General features: G+C 53.3%; 1 protein-coding gene across 11 annotated transcripts in view; it reads left to right on the top strand.

Moving 5' to 3' along the window:
• Positions 1 to 17,126, top strand: part of Hdac7 (histone deacetylase 7) — a 38,440-nt gene that overhangs the window by 13,701 nt on the left and 7,613 nt on the right. For 5 of the 11 annotated variants that reach the window (XM_076911975.1, XM_076911982.1, XM_076911978.1 and 2 more), the window contains 15 exons: positions 6,105 to 6,295; positions 6,392 to 6,482; positions 6,777 to 6,888; positions 7,746 to 7,861; positions 8,287 to 8,412; positions 8,745 to 8,836; positions 9,031 to 9,141; positions 9,255 to 9,435; positions 9,625 to 9,821; positions 10,005 to 10,199; positions 11,162 to 11,363; positions 14,371 to 14,504; positions 14,640 to 14,760; positions 15,001 to 15,050; positions 16,309 to 16,416. In XM_076911975.1, the coding sequence (XP_076768090.1) occupies positions 6,105 to 6,295; positions 6,392 to 6,482; positions 6,777 to 6,888; positions 7,746 to 7,861; positions 8,287 to 8,412; positions 8,745 to 8,836; positions 9,031 to 9,141; positions 9,255 to 9,435; positions 9,625 to 9,821; positions 10,005 to 10,199; positions 11,162 to 11,363; positions 14,371 to 14,504; positions 14,640 to 14,760; positions 15,001 to 15,050; positions 16,309 to 16,416 (2,027 nt within the window). Of the gene's footprint in view, positions 1 to 2,727; positions 2,867 to 6,104; positions 6,296 to 6,391; positions 6,483 to 6,776; positions 6,889 to 7,745; positions 7,862 to 8,286; positions 8,413 to 8,744; positions 8,837 to 9,030; positions 9,142 to 9,254; positions 9,436 to 9,624; positions 9,822 to 10,004; positions 10,200 to 11,161; positions 11,364 to 14,370; positions 14,505 to 14,639; positions 14,761 to 15,000; positions 15,051 to 16,308; positions 16,417 to 17,126 lie in introns of those variants that run through there. The other 6 variants (XM_076911977.1, XM_076911976.1, XM_076911980.1 and 3 more) reach the window with 4 other exon arrangements.

Below are 17,126 nucleotides of genomic sequence, written 5' to 3'. Positions count from 1 at the left end.
TGTTCAGGTTCAGGAAGGAAACTCAGTACATCGAGGTCAATTCTCTCCTTTTTCATGTGATTTGACCCTAAGTGAATGACAGCTAGCCCCTGAGAAAGGTATCAAGGTCATTGAAAAGGGGGAGTCCCCAAATTCAGGCTGGTACTGAGGTACAGAATATCCCCCTTTTCTCTTTGGCTCACCCTCATCAAGGTACCAGGAGATGCCTTTCCTCTTCAGGCAGAGAAGTCTCCCCAGTGTTTTGAACTCCGTGGCACTTAGCAGAGAGCTAGGGGGAAGAGGGGGGGGGCTCTTTCTAGAAAGTGCTTTTGGATCCAGCCTCTTTGGCAGTGTGCTCACACACCCGTCCATGTGACTCTTCTGGACAGAGTTTTTGTCATAGGTCACTGCCACAAACTATCCCTTCCAGTCGTCGTAACAAACCACAAGGCCCAAGGTTATTAATTTCTCTCCCATCCACAGAGTGCACAGCACCAAGATCTGTGGTTAGCAGGGGTGTGTGGCACGGAAGGTCTCACCGTGAAGGGGAAGTGCAAGTGAATTCCCAGGATGCCAGGGACTCTGGGCCTAACAGGGTATTCAAGTTCATTTTCTGTTGCTGTGGTAAACACCATGACCAAAAATAAAAGCAATTTGGAGGAGGAAAGGGTTTGTTTGGCTGCGAGTTCCATGTCTCGGTGCATCCATCATTGAGGGAAGCCAGGGAAGAGATTCAAGCAGAAACCTGGAGGCAGGAACTGAAGCAGAGACCATGGAGGAGTGCTGCTTACTGGCTTGCTCTCTCCCACTTCCCAGCCTGCTTTTACAACCTAGAACCTAGGGGTGGCTCTTCTCCATTAATTAGAGATAAAAAAAAAAAAAAAAACCACACACACAACAAAACAAAACAAAAAACCCACACCTCACAGAGTTGTTCACAGGCCAGTCTGACAGAGCTAATTCTTTGATTGAGGTGCCTTCTTCCAAGGTATGTCAAGATGACAACCAAGATTAAATGTTACTATACAGAAGCTAGGCAGTGGCATATGCCTTTAATCCCAGTACTCAGGAAGCAGAAGAAGATGGATCTCTGTGAGTTCAAAGCTAGCCTGCTCTAGTTCCAGGACAGCCAGAGTTACGAAGAGAAACCCTGTCTTTTTTTTTTTTTTTTGGTTTTCGAGACAGGGTTTCTCTGTGTAGCTCTGGCTGTCCTGGAACTCATTCTGTAGACCAGGCTGAAATCTGCCTGCCTCTGCCTCCCAAGTGCTGGGATTAAAGGCGTGTGCCATCACCGCCCGGCGAGAAACCCTGTCTTTAAAAAAAAAAGAAAGGAAAGAAAGAAAGAAAGTGCTGGAGAGATGGCTCAGTGGTTAAGAGCACTGACTGCTCTTGCAGAGGTCCTGAGTTCAATTCCCAGCAACCACATGATGGCTCACAACCATCTGTAATAAGATCTGATGCCCTCTTTTGGTGTGTCTGAAGACAGCTACAGTGTACTTATATACATTAAATAAATAAATCTTTTTTAATAAAAAGGATAAAAGAAAAAGAAAAAAAGTTAATGTAGAAACCTCTCCAGATCAAGGCCACAGAAGAAATGGGGTCTTAGGATACCCAAAATGTCAATTTTTCCTGGGGAGAGAAGGTTGCTTTTGCAATAGGTGTTCCTTGGGCATCACAGACCTCAAGAAATATTCGTGTCATAGGCAGGAAGTTGTGAGAGGATCATTGTGTGTGATTCATTAGTTCCCAAAAGGGCCTTAGGAGGTGCTACTACAGATGATAATGGCTGATAAATGCTACCATAGATACTGTAATTAATGATAGGTCGAGGTGTGAGACACTGTGAGCAGGTGAGGGGTGAATGGAGCAGGTCAGGATGAGCCCCGTGCTGGGCATCGACATGGGCTTGGGCAGACTTCCAGAGGTGGCTGAGTGAATGGGTAGGGCAGAATGTCGGCCCAGGACTGTACTGAGGCATGGGTGCTAACGTATGATGGGCCCAGCCATTGGCTTAAGGCTTCTGCCTGGAGCTGCACACTAAGTACTTGTCCAGAAAGCAGCATTCATCTCCCTCCAGAAAGTAGCCTTCTGCACTTGGTCTGGTCTAGGAATGTATCCACTAAACGCTGTCTGCAGAAAGCTCCCAGATTCCTTGATCTTTCTGACAGGGCCTTCAGTCCTTTGACCCTGAGCTGGGATGGCAGGAGGGTGTGTTCCCTGTGGACGAGTGGTATGAGAACTCACATCTACTGCCCTTCCCCATCCTGCCTTGGTCTTTCTGTTGCCAACCAGCCTAAGGTTCTATTGTAGTTTTGTGGATTCTGAGTGGGCTTAGGAGCCTGGGAGGAAGTGGCCATTTCCAAAGAAAATCACAGAAAGAGGCCTGAGGCTTAGTGGGTCTCTTTTCTTGGACAGTCAAGGTGGCAGACACAGAATGGGCGGCTAGGGGAGAGGGCCCTTGGAGTGTGTATCTTCAGCATTTCACAGCTCCTAACAGATCGCCCCTGACCTGCAGCCATAGCCCAGTCCCTTCCCACTGCGAAGACCATTCCTGTTCCCTGACGTTCCCTGAATGTTTCTCCAGGCCTGCTCTCCCCGGCTCTCCCCTGACCTCCCCAGCCTCACTGCACCACCACCACCCCCAGCCTGCCTTTCCCCCTCAGGCTGCTGGGAGCATACTTTGGCTGCCCAGGGAAGATGGTATCTTCCACATGAGGGGGGGCTGAGGGCACTGCTGGGTGAGCTCAGGAGCAGCTGAGTCACTCAGTAGCTATAAAAGAAGGAGCCCGGAGTGGCAGGGAGCCTGCCTCCCTCCGAGGGCAGTAGCCCTCCTCCTTTGCCCCACAGACACGCCTTCACCTCTCTTTCTACATATGGGACCCAGGTAAGCCTGGGCACCTGCTGCCCCAGTCTCCCTGGCACAGGTAAAAGTCAGGCTTGGGAGAGACTGGTTGGTGGGGGAGGGTGAGGATGAAGGATGGAAACAGTCTGGGAAAGGTGAGCCTGAAGGTTTGACAAAGCTGGGCCAGAGACTTGGAAGATGGGGGTTCCAGGGAAGAGACAAAGTTGGGTCTCCAGAAGGGTAAAAAACAGGAGAGGCATCTTTGGATCTAGGCTAAGAAGTACAACGGGAAAGGGAAAAGCCAGACGTCATGCCTGCCCTTGTTAGGTATAGTCAAATGGAAAGGAAAGTAGGAATGTAATGTTTGTGCTCAGACACCCCCACCCCACCCCAGTCAGGTCCCGCCCCAGTCAGAACCCCGCCCCCAGCCAGGCTCCGCCCCAGTCAGAACCCCGCCCCAGTTAGACCTCTCCACTCCAGTCAGACCCCCCAACCCCCAGACAGACCCCAGTCAGGCAGTGGGTGAGCCTATTCCTGTTTTCTAGTCATTCATCCTCATATGGGCCCGGCAGGGAGGAAAGGTGTCTCCTACTGGTGAGCCGACTTTCTCCCAGGTCCTCTCTGCTGGCCTGGGCCTTCTCTGCCACCACTCACTCTTCCTGGGAGACAGGACTGCAGTGGACTAACTTCCTACTGCCGCCCAGATTTAGGATGCACCCGTAGAGTTAGGTCTAGAATGGAGGTCGGAGGCGTCCCTTTTCTTTGACTCCCTGTGGATGATACCCACTAAGAATCTACTGAGTACGCAGTGACTGATTCCACATAGCAGAGAGAACCGGAAGGCCAGAGGCTCCTTGCCTTAATTCAGCTGTCCCAAAGCCTGGGAAGACGGGACACACCGAAGGGGCGGAGCGGGGTGGGAACCGGGGATGGTAGCAACACGTGACCTCTGCTAAATGAGAGAAACCTGAGTTGATCCTACTGCTCCGAATCACTAATGAACCGCATCCCTGTGAAGCGCCATCCTAGGCCACTGAGGAGAAACAGCAAGATCCCCCCCCCCCCCCCGCCCCCGTGGTTCCGTTTACTGTCTGCCTTAAGCCGGGGTGTATTCTAAGTCCTGGGGGGTGATAAGCAATGGCAAACCAGAGGCCAGCCTTTGGAGCTTATATTAGGCCTGGTGCTGCCGTTGGACTCTTACGATGCCATGAGCAGCCAACGTGGAATCCAGGAGGAAGGGCTGTTGCACGCTGGTGTTGGACGCTGGCCTGCGTTCAGCCGGTCTCTGAGCAGCAGATAGGGTTGGGAAAGCAGAATGCAGGAGAGCACACGGCACTGGCAGGAGACACTGTGAGCCAAAGGCCAGGGGGATAAAAGGCACTGCCCAAGTTGGTGGCTTTGTTCAGGCGGAGCAGACCAAGTTGAGGGTGGTGTTCGTGGGGAAATGCCTAAAGGAAGCTTCTCGGAGAACTTTTCTGTTCCTGCACCCTGCCATGGGGCTACCCTATGGATCCCCCAAAATGTTAGGTCTCCCAGAAAGTCCTCTGTTCCCAGGATCCCTTTGCTCTGGCGGTCATCATATCGAATGAAGGATGGTGGTGACTATTAGGCGGCTGCTCCTAGCTTGGTGAGACCGAAACCACAGGCCTCAAGGTATAGGAAAACCACCTTGTGTCGTCAAGGGAGTGCCCTCAGGAAGCCAGTACACCAGAACTGGGGAAGGCTAAGGCCTCTAGTGGACCAAGAATATGTTACCAGTGGAGGCCCCCTACTCAACCAGAGAGATTTCTTGGGTAGCTACGTGAACAGGGCCGAGGGCAGCAAATCCAGGCATTGTTTAGCGTGGGTGGCATCTTGATGTACAGTTGCCCTCTCAGAGTGCTTAGTAACTGGGGGGCCACAGAAGCCCTCACTGGACACTTCTCTCATATGATACCCCTTCGTGACAACGTCCCACAAGCTCTTTCCTTTCTGAGTGGGAGCTCCTTCCAAAGGAAGTGATTTCCTGAGTGTTAGTGGGGAAATGGAGCATTGGCCTGAATAGGACAATACTATTCACTATCCTCTCTCTGCCCCTTTCTGGGCGGCTCCAGGCCCTCACCCTGGGACCTCACTTGCCTTGTCTGGGATAACAGATACAATCATTAGTACCCAAGGCAGGTGGACTTGGAGCTGAGGGGGGTTTTGTTGCATGCATGCACTACAACTGTTAAGGTTATGACTGCTATGGTTGCGTCAGGCTTGCAGGCTGCATTTCCGGACTTTCTCATTGGTGGTTTGCTGGGGATCCTACTGTTCCCTCTCAGTGCCAGACCCCATGGATATCTGTTGTGCTCTGTGAGGGGAATGCCCATAGAAGGCCTCTGTGGGGAGTTTCCCCCTCTCTTGTATTCTCATCCTTTCCCTTCAGTAGGACCACCCCCTACCCTGAAGCAGCCCCACCTCTCAGCATCTCAGCATCCCTGGCTGCTCAGCCTGGCCAGCTGGCTATGCTGGCACAGCCCCTGGTCTGCTGGTGAGCTATAAATAGCTCCTGCACCCACGGCCTTGGCAAGGTGCTCCTGGCGTGGGTGCACAGGACACTGGAGAAGAGGCAGCTGAGCCTGCTGTCCTTGCCAGACCAGGCCCACAGCTGGCTGGAGTAGGCAGCAGGATCCTGTACCACAAGCTCATGGGTCTGGTGAGCTGAGGAGGCTCCCCTGAGAAGAGGGTTCAGTAGGCCCTAAGTGGCCAGCCAGGGCTGAGTGTGAGCTCTGGGCCCTATGTCTGGATCCCAGGACCAGAATAGTCCAGAGAATCAGAATGGGAGAGTGGCAGTTGAGGGTGTGTGGGGTCCATGAACTTGGGGGGCTGAGCAGAGTGGCCCTGTTTACCTGTCGGATCGCTCCTGCCCTAAGCCAGGCTGACCGCATTCCTAGAAAGACAAAGGCAAGGAGGGTATAGAGCCTAGAACTGCATCACCATCTCATTAAATCTTGTAACCTTAGCCCCAAGCCAGTGGACAAGCATTCTGGAGGAAGACACCATGCTTCCAGTCAGATGGCTCAGTTGTAACCATCAGCAAGCAGAAGGGAGCGTGTCTGTCTGTAGTCTGTAGACCTCCTTCCTCACAGGTAGAATGGAATCCAATTCCTACCTGTAGCTCACCAACTGGCCTCAGGGAGGAAGAGGCTCCCTGGGGATATTTTGACTGATGTTGAATCAGCCCCAGAGGATTCAGTAGTCTGTGACCAAGTTCCTGAAGACTGGTCTTCCACCTGACCCTGCTGTGTGTCCCCAGGCTGCCCTGCCCTCCAGCCAGACACACCAGGCTCTCAGCCCCAGCCCATGGATCTGCGAGTGGGCCAGAGGCCCACAGTGGAGCCCCCGCCAGAGCCTGCGCTGCTGACCCTGCAGCACCCCCAGCGCCTGCACCGCCATCTCTTCCTGGCAGGCTTGCAACAGCAACAGCGCTCAGCTGAGCCCATGAGGGTAAAGACAGAACTCCGTCGACACACCCCCGGCCTCCCTAGACCTTAGTTCTGTCCTTTACTCCTGCCCCTCCTGAGCTGTCAGCTCTGTCCACAGCTCTCAATGGACCCACCAATGCCGGAGCTGCAGGGGGGACAGCAGGAGCAAGAACTTCGGCAACTTCTCAATAAAGACAAGAGCAAGCGAAGTAAGGGTTGGACTGTCTCCCCTCTTCTCTGCCTGGGTGTCTGGGAGGAGTGAGTGGGAAGGGCACCATTTACTTGGATGCCCTCTGTTGGCTCTGTCTCTGAGCAGAGGTAGGTGTGGGAGTGTGTAGAGGCTTCACAGGAGGGGTGGGGCCTCCGGCTTAGCTAGCTCTCTTGCCTGAGGAGTCCCTGAGACATCCTGCACTGAAAATGTGGCCTTGGTAGTTTGCAGGGAATGTACCCAAGGGGCTTCCTATCCACCCGTTGCTAGCCTTCCAATTTCTCTGCCTCTACAGGTGCCGTAGCCAGCAGCGTAGTCAAGCAGAAGCTGGCTGAAGTGATCTTGAAGAAACAGCAGGCAGCCCTTGAGAGAACAGTCCATCCCAGCAGCCCCAGTATCCCCTACAGGTAGCTCGCTGTCCCTCAGGTCCTTTCTTTCTTTCTTTCTTTTTCTTTTTCTTTGTTTTTGTTTTGTTTTGTTTTGTTTTGTTTTTCGAGACAGGGTTTCTCTGTGTAGCCCTGGCTGTCCTGGAGCTCACTCTGTAGACCAGGCTGGCCTCGAACTCAGAAATCCGCCTGCCTCAGCCTCCCAAGTGCTGGGATTAAAGGCGTGCGCCACCACCGCCCGGCCCTCAGGTCCTTTCTGTTCTCTCTCTTTTCTACATACTCACCTGTGAGTGTGCACCTGTGGGTGTGCACCTGTGGGTGTGCACCTGTGGGTGTGCACCTGTGGGTGTGCACCTGTGAGTGTACACCTGTGGGTGTGCACCTGTGGGTATACACCTGTGGGTGTGCACCTGTGGGTATGCACCTGTGAGTGTACACCTGTGGATGTGCACCTGTGGGTGTGCACATGGCCCTCTTCTCCTCCATATCCATCACCTGTTTCTTACTCTGTGCCTAAACATAATCCCCCATTCCCTTCAACCCCTACCTGCCCTCCTCTCTCCTTCAGTTTTCTCCCTACATCTTACCTGAGACCCCCTCACATGCTGGTTCCTAGAAAGGCACAGGAGACTCTGAGTCTCCAGGGAGCCCTAAGCTCCAAGGCTTGGGATTTATATCTGAAGCCGAGCATCTGCAGTAGCATGGGTGACCCACTACTGCCACCTGGAGATGACTCCTGTCGATTGCTCCACACTGCCCAGCTCTGTTGGTGGCTGCTTTCCTGACAGGCAAGCTCAGGAAAGCCTCTGTGCAGAGTGAGATTGCAGGGCCTTGGGGCATCCTGGGCTTCTGAAGTAGCCTTGACACTCACCCCGCAGAACTCTTGAGCCCTTGGACACAGAGGGTGCTGCCCGCTCCGTGCTCAGCAGCTTCCTGCCTCCTGTTCCCAGCCTGCCCACTGAACCCCCGGAACACTTTCCCCTGCGGAAAACAGGTGAGCTGGGCAGATAGAGACCTCTGAGGGGCTTAGGTTAAACAAAGGGCATCATATTTAGGTCAGGAGTATGGGGTTGAGGTGGGTTGGGACAGCACACTGCGTACTATACACACACACACTCTGGCTTTGCCTTTTCTCTCTTTAACCCATAGAGGAGGGGTGTTAAAGGGCACAGAAGAGACCTAGTGTGATAGTGCAGCACTCAGTAGGCAGAGGCAGGTGGATCTCTGTGAGTTTGAGGCCATCCTGGTCTACATTGTGAGACCCTGTCTCAAAAAAAAAAAAAAAAAAAAAAAAAAAAAGAGAGAGAGAGAGAGAGAGAGAAGGGGGAGGGAGAGAAAGGGAAAGAGAAAGGAAAAAAAAAAGTAGAGAAGCGTGGCTGTTCTATCTCTATCTATGGAGTGACACTAGTCCTTTCGCAGTGTCTGAGCCCAACCTGAAGCTGCGCTACAAACCCAAGAAATCCCTGGAGAGGCGCAAGAATCCCCTGCTCAGGAAGGAGAGTGCCCCGCCCAGCCTTCGGAGGAGGCCTGCGGAGACTCTTGGAGGTAAGAGACGATTGAGGGGCCCTGGAGTGGCCACCCAAGGTGTGGTCCCTTCTTTGGGCCACGTGGTTCCTCCCATGCGGGACTGCTGACTTTGTACCGGGTGCATCTCACACATCTCCCTTTGGGAGGGCGAGCGGAGGCTAATACCTAACCCTGGTTTGACATTTGCTGGGGAAATGCGAGCTGCTCAGAGGTGCCGTGGGCCAGTGGTGGTCCGGCAGCTTTCTCATCCTCCAGGAAAAGCAGAAATACATCCAGAAAGGAAGGAATTGTGACTGGGAGTCCTGCCCAGGGTGACCCTGACCGTGCCTCCCTTTTTCCTCTGCCCTCAGATTCCTCCCCCAGTAGTAGCAGCACACCTGCGTCAGGGTGCAGCTCCCCCAATGACAGCGAGCATGGCCCTAACCCTGCCCTGGGCTCAGAGGTAAGGCCTTGTGGGGAACTGGGCTCTCCTAGGGGCAGTTCTGAGTCCCAGCCTTTTTCCAGCAAGTGGCCTGGCCTGGCCTGAGGCTTCAGGGTCCGGGTAGTCCCTAGCAGGGCCTCTTGGGTGTTCTGGGGACGGCATACCAGGGGTAGAGTTCCAGGACTGGTTACCAGTCACCCTGCTCCCCATGGCAGGCGCTCTTGGGCCAGCGGCTGCGGCTGCAGGAGACTTCTCTGGCCCCGTTCGCTTTGCCGACAGTGTCCTTGCTGCCCGCAATCACACTGGGGCTGCCTGCCCCTGCCAGGGTGAGTGGCTGGGGCACCCTGCCCCCACTCCATGCTTCTCCGGCCTCTTTCCTGCCTGTGTTCTGTTACCTCTCCCAGAATCCTCTCCAACTCTGACTTTACCTTTCTTTCAGGCTGATGGTGACCGTAGGACCCATTCAACTTTGGGCCCTCGGGGTCCTGTCCTGGGGAACCCCCATGCTCCCCTCTTCCTGCACCACGGTCTGGAGCCAGAAGCTGGGGGCACCTTACCCTCTCGCCTGCAGCCCATTCTCCTGCTGGATCCCTCAGTCTCTCATGCCCCACTGTGGACTGGTGAGTCTTGCTGCTTCTTCCAGAATGGGCGGGATTTGTGCACCCTGACAAGAGCCAAGCTCTGGGAAAACGCTACCTTCCAATCCCTCACTGTCTATACCTTCTTGCCAAGCCTTGCCTCCACTCGATGCCCCGTCTCCTTCCGTGGCAACCAGGGTTCCTTCCTTACATCCATCTCATTCTTTCCAGTGCCCGGGCTCGGGCCCTTGCCCTTCCACTTTGCCCAGCCCTTACTGACCACCGAGCGGCTCTCTGGGTCAGGCCTCCATCGGCCACTTAACCGGACCCGCTCAGAACCCCTGCCCCCCAGCGCCACTGCCTCCCCTCTGCTGGGCTCCCTGCAGCCCCGCCAGGATTGGCTCAAACCTCATGTCCAGCTGATCAAGGTGAGGGGAACCGGGTAGGGGCGGTGCTAAGGGCGAGCCCCTGGGACTGAAAGAAGGATACTTAGGCGGAAGAAAGGCCCCCCGGAAGGCTAGGGAAGTGGCTACCGGAGACCTTGCACGATGAATGTAGCCTTGTCCAACCCACTACCCGCCACCCACCCTCCTCTCTATCCTACTTCTCAGCCAGCCATCTCCCCTCCCCAGAGGCCCGCCAAGCCCAGTGAGAAGCCCCGACTGCGGCAGATACCCTCGGCTGAGGACCTAGAGACAGATGGTGGGGGAGTGGGACCCATGGCGAATGATGGCCTGGAACACAGGGAGTCAGGACGTGGGCCTCCTGAGGGCAGAGGCCCCGTTTCTCTGCAGCAGCACCAACAGGTATGGCTATGCCTAAGGACCCTGAAGAAAGTTCAGTCAGAAGGCTTGGGGCTTGGAGTACGATGGGGAAAGGAAGGAGATAGGAAGTTAAGACCCACGCCAGGGTGCTCATGCGCATGCGCGTGCGTGGGTGTGTATGCAAATATTTCAGCAGTCTGCTTGCTCAAGTAGATCCTGTATCTGGTTCTTGGGCTTTCACAGAACCACACGTACTCCATCTTCACACTTCTCTCTGCAACTGGCTCTCTTGTATCCAAAGGTAGCTAGGGTAAGACGTGGGAGAGCCGCTGTCCCTGGCTTTAGATAAATAGCATGGGGATCAAGGCAGTGTTCATTTGCCAGGACCACTGCAGCAGGAACGACACACAAGATGTCTTGAAAGGCAGATATTGGTCACCTTGAAGCTCTGTAGGCTGAAAGAGTGAAATCGAGGTGTGTTGGGTGCGGGAGGGGATGTGTTCTGGGGGCTAAGGAAGGAGCATCTGTAACAGGCCTCTGCTCAAAGGTCCCTTTCACGAGGACAGCAAACGTTTTCCATGAAGAGTTACCTAATCATGTCAGTGTGACTTGATCCCCCCACCCCCCCCCCCAAAGACCCTATCTCCAAAGCCAGAGGCTTAGGACTCGATGAATTGGGAAACGGGATTCTGCCAGCAGCAGCCCTTGGTGGTGACCGTCTGTCCGCATGCATTTAGCGTCTCAGACAGTCGCTGGCTTGTGGTTAGTAGCATAGTCCTATGAGTGGTGACCTCAGACAGTAGACTCTGAGCCCAAGGAGTTCTTGTGAAATCGGAACATCAGCCTGGGTATGGGGCTTCAGGGAGGTCAAAAAGTTGAATGACCAGAGCTCACATCTGGAAATTCTCTAGAAAAAGAGTCTATCTGGAGGGTCCCTACACTTTGGGTAAAAGCAGGTGGCCAAGTCTGAGAAACTCTAAACCCTGAGGCCATGTTTCCCTCAGGTTCCACTCTGGGAGCAGCAGCATCTAGCTGGGCGGCTCTCTCAGGGAAGCCCCGGGGACACGGTGCTGATACCTCTGGCCCAGGTTGGACACCGGCCCCTGTCCAGAACCCAGTCTTCCCCAGCGGCACCTGTCTCCCTGCTGAGCCCAGAGCCCACCTGTCAGACCCAAGTCCTCAACAGCTCAGAGACACCTGCCACAGGTAAGACCAGAGAGGGACTGTGAGGGAGGCAGAGGGAGGTGACCCAGGCATGAGTCCACTCTGTGAACTGCCTTTTAGGACAGTTCCAGAGGTCATAGAGCACTCCCTTCATCTTGTTTGAGCTCCATGGTGCCCTTGACGCCTGCAGATTCATCAGGACTTAGGAAACCTAAGTTGCCAGTGACTAGCTTTTGGATAAAGGACAAAGTGGGCAGTCGGGGCCAGGACAGGAATTTGAGTCTCCTAACTTCGACCAGCCCTTTTAAAACAAAAGCAAACTCAGAAACAAAAAACCAAGAACATTGCTTACTACTGCTGTGCTTGTAAAAAGAGCTCAAAAGTATTTCAAACAAAAATACAGAAAAATATAAGAATAAGAAACCCACCAAGTGTCTTCTTGCCCTAGACTCTGCTCTATTTCATTCTGGGTTTTAGTTAGCCATCGTACCTGCCTAAGGTCACAAACATGGAGCTGTATTTTGCATCCTGCTTGCTTGATTTTTTTTTTTTAATTGATTTAATTTTTTTGTTTTGTTTTTCGAGACAGGGTTTTTCTGTGTAGCCCTGGCTGTCTGGAACTCACTCAGAAATCTGCCTGCCTCTGCCTCCCAAGTGCTGGGATTAAAGGCGTGTGCCACCACTGCCCGGCTGATTTAATTTTTTTTTAATAGTGCTAGAAATTGGACTTAGAATCCTGCCTATGCCGGGCAGCTGTTCTGTCTCTAGGTTGCACCACCAGGTCTGTACGATGGTGTATCAGCCAGCATGTTATTACAAAAAAAATCCTTAAAACTGAGATCCTCATGTTTTTTATTATTATTATTATTATTATTATTATTTAGTTTAGCTTTTTAAGACAGGCTGTCCTCCTAGGCTAGCTTTGAACTTTTAGCTGTTTTCTCTTAGATTCCCAAGTGCTAGGATTACAGGTATCAATCACCATGGCCAGCTCAGTGTTAACTTTAATTCTTATTAGTTGGGTGTTTAAACATTTTTTAAACATTTAAACATTTTTAGTTTTAATTTTAATTTCTTCCTCTTGTTTTTGTTTGTTGTTGTTGGGTTTTTTGGTTTTTGTTTTGGTTTAACAAGACAGGCCTTTTCTAGGTAGTCCTGACTGTCCTGGAACTCCCTCTGTAGACCAGGCTTGGCTTCAAACTCAAGAGTTCTGCCGGCCTCTGCCTCCGGAGTGCTGGGATCCAAGGTGTGACACACCAGGCTTTAGTTTTAATTTTCTTCATTTGTTTTTGAGATAGACTCTCATTACGAAGTCCTGGCTAGCCTGAAACTCACAGGCCTGTGATCTACCAGCCTCTGCCTCTCAAGTGCTGGGATCCAAGGTGTGCACCACCACACTTGGTCTTTAAGTCTGAGATCACCTCTCCAGGGTCACTCTTAAATGAGTAGCATTCCTGGGTCAAACGGTGTGATCATTGAAAGTCTTGAGATGAGATACGTAGACACGGACCCTTCCAGCAGCAATGTATATGTATAAGGTCATACACGTTCTGGAGACTTCCCTTGGGGCAGACTGAAATACAGTTCCTGAGTACCCCCAAAGGGTTGATTCTGGGACCATCTTGTAAACCTACCAAAACCACAGATGCTCATGTTCTTCCTGTAAAACTTTCTGCATAGGTAGTATTTAAATCGTGTCTGTTTTGCTTTTAATACCTAATACAATGCTGATGCTATGCAAATAGCCCTCGTGCTACTTGCATTTCATTTACAAGGTAAAATAGTTTTCTGGCTGTTTTCCACGTGCAGTTGGGAGAGTGACCACACAGCCAGTGACTGGGATTCCCTTTCCAGTCTTTAGGTTTCCCTGGCATTGCTTTTCCTCTCTGTTTTGGGAGCCCCTGGCTTTGTGAGACCCAGAGGGAGATGTGTAGTACTGAATATTTAAAGATCCCAGTGTGGGAGTGGGGAGCGAGTTCTTCCCGCCTTTGACCATTTATGTTCCCAGATGAAAGGCAACCATACAGCCTCCATATTTTAATATGTCTTAGTCAGCACAACAGCTGGGCAACTGCCTACCCTCCATGTTGTTAGAATCCATTTTCTTTTTTTTTTTCCCCAAGGGGGGAGGTTTATTCAGGAGATAGGGCAAAGGTGGGGGGAAGAACATGGAAGAAGAGAGGAAGAAGAAAGAGGAAGAAGAGAAGTAGAGGCCAGCCATGACCACGTAGAGAGGAAGAAAATGGGGAGGGGACAGAGAAGCTAGAGGCAAGAGAATAAGAGGGTAAGAGGGTAAGGGATTAAGAGCTAGAATCCACTTTCTACGGATAACTCCGAGTTACTACTTAATTTCTATGTTCCATCTTGGCTGCTCGTAACCCAGTTGGGTAGCCCTCTGGGACTCGTTCTCCTGGCCCTTAGCCCATGGCGGCTCTCCATCTCCCTCCTACACGGTCTTCTTCCGTGGTGGCTCCGTTCTCTTTCTTGTCTAGTGATGTCTGCTCCAAGCCCATGAAAACTCAACCCACCTATGTCTCTTCTCCCCAGCTATCGGCTGCTGACATCTTTATTTACCAATCAGGATTAAGGCGGGGGCAGGTTCCCTCAGTGTCTTACATGTGGACTCTTCTTTGGGGCAAACAGTTTTGGAGGACACAAATTAACATTAGAACTCAAGCGGCATTAAGCCAAACCGCGACAGAGATGTCCTGTTTTAAGTCTCTGTGGGTTTAGGGCATGAACTCAACTCTCAAAGGCATAGGAGGTGCGTTGGGTCTTGTGAGGAGTAAGAGTACCCAGAAGACCTAACACAGCAGTGCCGCGGGCACTGCCCTGGTGTGGATTTCAGGTTATCAGAAGCATTTAGGCCTGTGCATAGGGAAACCTATCACTTCACAGAGGGGCTGGAAAGGGAATGCAGACATGCGCATGCGTGGAAAGGGCAGCAAGGGACGTACGCATGCCTGGCTCCCTGGCTGTGGGCTGGTCTCCATCAGTAGACACGCGGAGGTCTCCCTGGCGTTCCAGCCCTGGCATTTGCTTCTTGCAGGGCTGGTCTATGACTCGGTAATGCTGAAACACCAATGTTCCTGTGGAGACAACAGCAAGCATCCCGAGCATGCTGGCCGCATCCAGAGCATCTGGTCCCGGCTGCAGGAACGGGGTCTCCGCAGCCAGTGTGAGGTGAGGATGCGGGGCTATGCAAAAGAAGGGGTGTGAGGCCTTAGGACCAGCGATGGGAGAGAGGGTAGTCTGGGGGTGGGGGTTGCCAGAGGCATGGGTGAGCAAGGCTTAGGAGCTCTGTGGGCCCTTCCTCAGTGTCTCCGAGGCCGAAAGGCTTCCCTAGAGGAGCTGCAGTCAGTCCACTCTGAAAGGCATGTGCTCCTCTACGGCACCAACCCACTCAGCCGCCTCAAACTGGATAACGGGAAGCTTACAGGTAGGGAGGGAGACAGAGGACATCTGGCCCCGTCTCACCCCAAGCTTGCCATCTTCACCCACTTCTGTGCTCTTCCCCCAGCTGAACCCCTCCAGCTTCCTGGATATTCCTATGCCAGTTTGCTGCTCTAGTGTCGTATCCACCCCCCCTTCCCACCTCCCGCCATCTGTCCATCCGTAGTCCTCCCCGCCCCCGCTGTCCCTCGCCACCTCCATATCTACCCGGGCCTTTCCCCCACAGGACTCTTGGCACAGCGGACGTTTGTGATGCTGCCCTGTGGCGGGGTTGGGGTAAGTATGTCTAGAGCTCTCAAGTGGGCATTACCAAGGGCTTTCAGCCTTCGTTCGGTTCTCTTGGCCCACTTCCACCCCTCTGCCACCTGTGACTTGTGGTTCTGCCAGACTGGGTAAGGCAGGGCCTTCCCCATTAGGCTCTTCTAGCCGGAAGCTCCTTGTGATAGGTGTACCCTAGTCCCATGAATGACCCGTGAGTGCAGAGCCCAGTGCCTCACAGTTAGAAAGTATTTGGTAGTATTCAGTGAGGCTCAAGGTAGGGTCACACTGGCGCTGGAGACCCCCCTTTTGTTAGATCTCAGTGGTCACGCATTGGCCATTTCACACTGGCTCCCGGGAGTTGGCAGCTCTGCCTGCCCAGGAATGGGCCTCTCTCAGGAATTTGAGGTGTGGCCTACTTGACCTCCAGACCTCGTGTAGGGCTGTGGGGTACCTCCCATGTACTGAGGTTTAGGACTGTCCAGGACATAGCTTTCCAGCCCTCCGGCTTTGCTTGACTGCTCCTCAGCTGCTGGAGGTCTCCCGGCTGCCTCTAACTTGGCCCCCCGTCATGGTGCCAGGCAAGGCGTGTGACAAGGAGGTGGAGGCTGAGTCCAGGAGGGCAAGTGGGAGCTGTCAAGGGGGCTGTTGGGGAGCCAGCCAGTGCCCTGTTCACAACGCCCCATTTCTTGCCACTTTCTGGTTTTTCCAACTGTTTTCTCCTCCCTCCTCTCCCTTTCTGTCCTTTCTCTCTCTCTCTCTCCAGCCTCTTGCGACTCTCTCTGCCTTCCTCGCCTCTCTCGGTCCGCCTCGCCCTTCCCATCTCCCCACCATGCCCCCCGGCCCCTCCCTAGCCTTGAGGCCCAGGGACTGGGTTTGGGGGGCCTCCCAGCCTGGGCTAGGGGCCCTGAGTGGAAGACAGTGGTGCAGACGGCCCCTCCAGCTCCGACCGTCCCGCAGGGCCTGAGCAGAATCAGCTGGGGCTTAAAACCCCTCCCGGCCCAAACCCCAATCCCGCTCAGGTAACGCCATGCCCCCTCCCCTGACTGGGGAGGCAGAGTGCTGGCCACACACGAGCTGGTGCTGGGGCTTAAGTCCTCCTGGGACTGGGGGACACAGGAGGCCTTGCCTTTGGGCGGTGGGGCACTGGGGAGGCAGCTCTGTCTGCCCAGCTCCCTGCCCCTGGGGTCCTGGCCATGGGGTGGGTACCTCCTCACTGGGCCCTGGCTCCTATGAAAAGCACAGGATGATGCAGTCCTGACCCTGGCCCCCACAGGTAGATACTGACACCATCTGGAACGAGCTGCATTCCTCCAATGCAGCCCGCTGGGCTGCAGGCAGCGTCACCGACCTTGCCTTCAAAGTAGCTTCCGGAGAGTTAAAGGTAGGAGCTTCAGATTAAAGGCTGGTAAGCTAAAGACTTGGTGCTGAGGTGGTGGAAGTCAGTCCACCTCCCAGGCTTTAGACCTCATTCCTTGTGGATACTGCCACAAGGTTTTAAAAGGAAATCGGGGCTGGAACCAGGGTGAGGCTTGACCCCCAAGTTCATGTCGCTTACATAATCAAGCGACTGGGCATTAGGGTATTGGACAGTCCTGGCCATCCGAGATCATTTAAGACCTGTTTTGTGGCTGTAGGCACATGGTGGCCATATTGAATACTACAGGCCGTTCAGGGATGGGATCCTGCCTATTAAGTTGGGGGTTGTGCTCATTGTTCTAGGATAGTTGTCTCATGATGATTGACCTGAAGCACACAATCCCATTGTCTGGGAGCTCACGGCCCAAAGCAGGCACTATACCCTCGGTATCAAAAGCACTTAGCAGAGCTTGGCAGTTGTCTTGATTTGAAAAATCCCAGCTCTACCGTGTGCAGCTACGTGACCTGGGTTGTTTACTTCACCAAGCTTTGCTTTCTCATCTATCAGTTGGGGATGATGATGATGATGATGATGATGGTGGTGGTGGTGGTGGTGGTGATGGTGATTTGTGCTCTAGGGATGCTGTGAAAAGCAGATGCAGTGTCTATGAAGTACTCAGCACAGGGGCGGGCACATGGTTTTATTTAGTAGTCAATAGGTGTCATGTGATTACA

The sequence above is a fragment of the Arvicanthis niloticus genome, chromosome 13 (genome assembly GCF_011762505.2).
Source record: "Arvicanthis niloticus isolate mArvNil1 chromosome 13, mArvNil1.pat.X, whole genome shotgun sequence".
Classification (NCBI taxonomy): domain Eukaryota; kingdom Metazoa; phylum Chordata; class Mammalia; order Rodentia; family Muridae; genus Arvicanthis; species Arvicanthis niloticus.
Note: the sequence above shows the minus strand (reverse complement) of the source record. Positions and strands in the feature narration are given on the sequence as shown.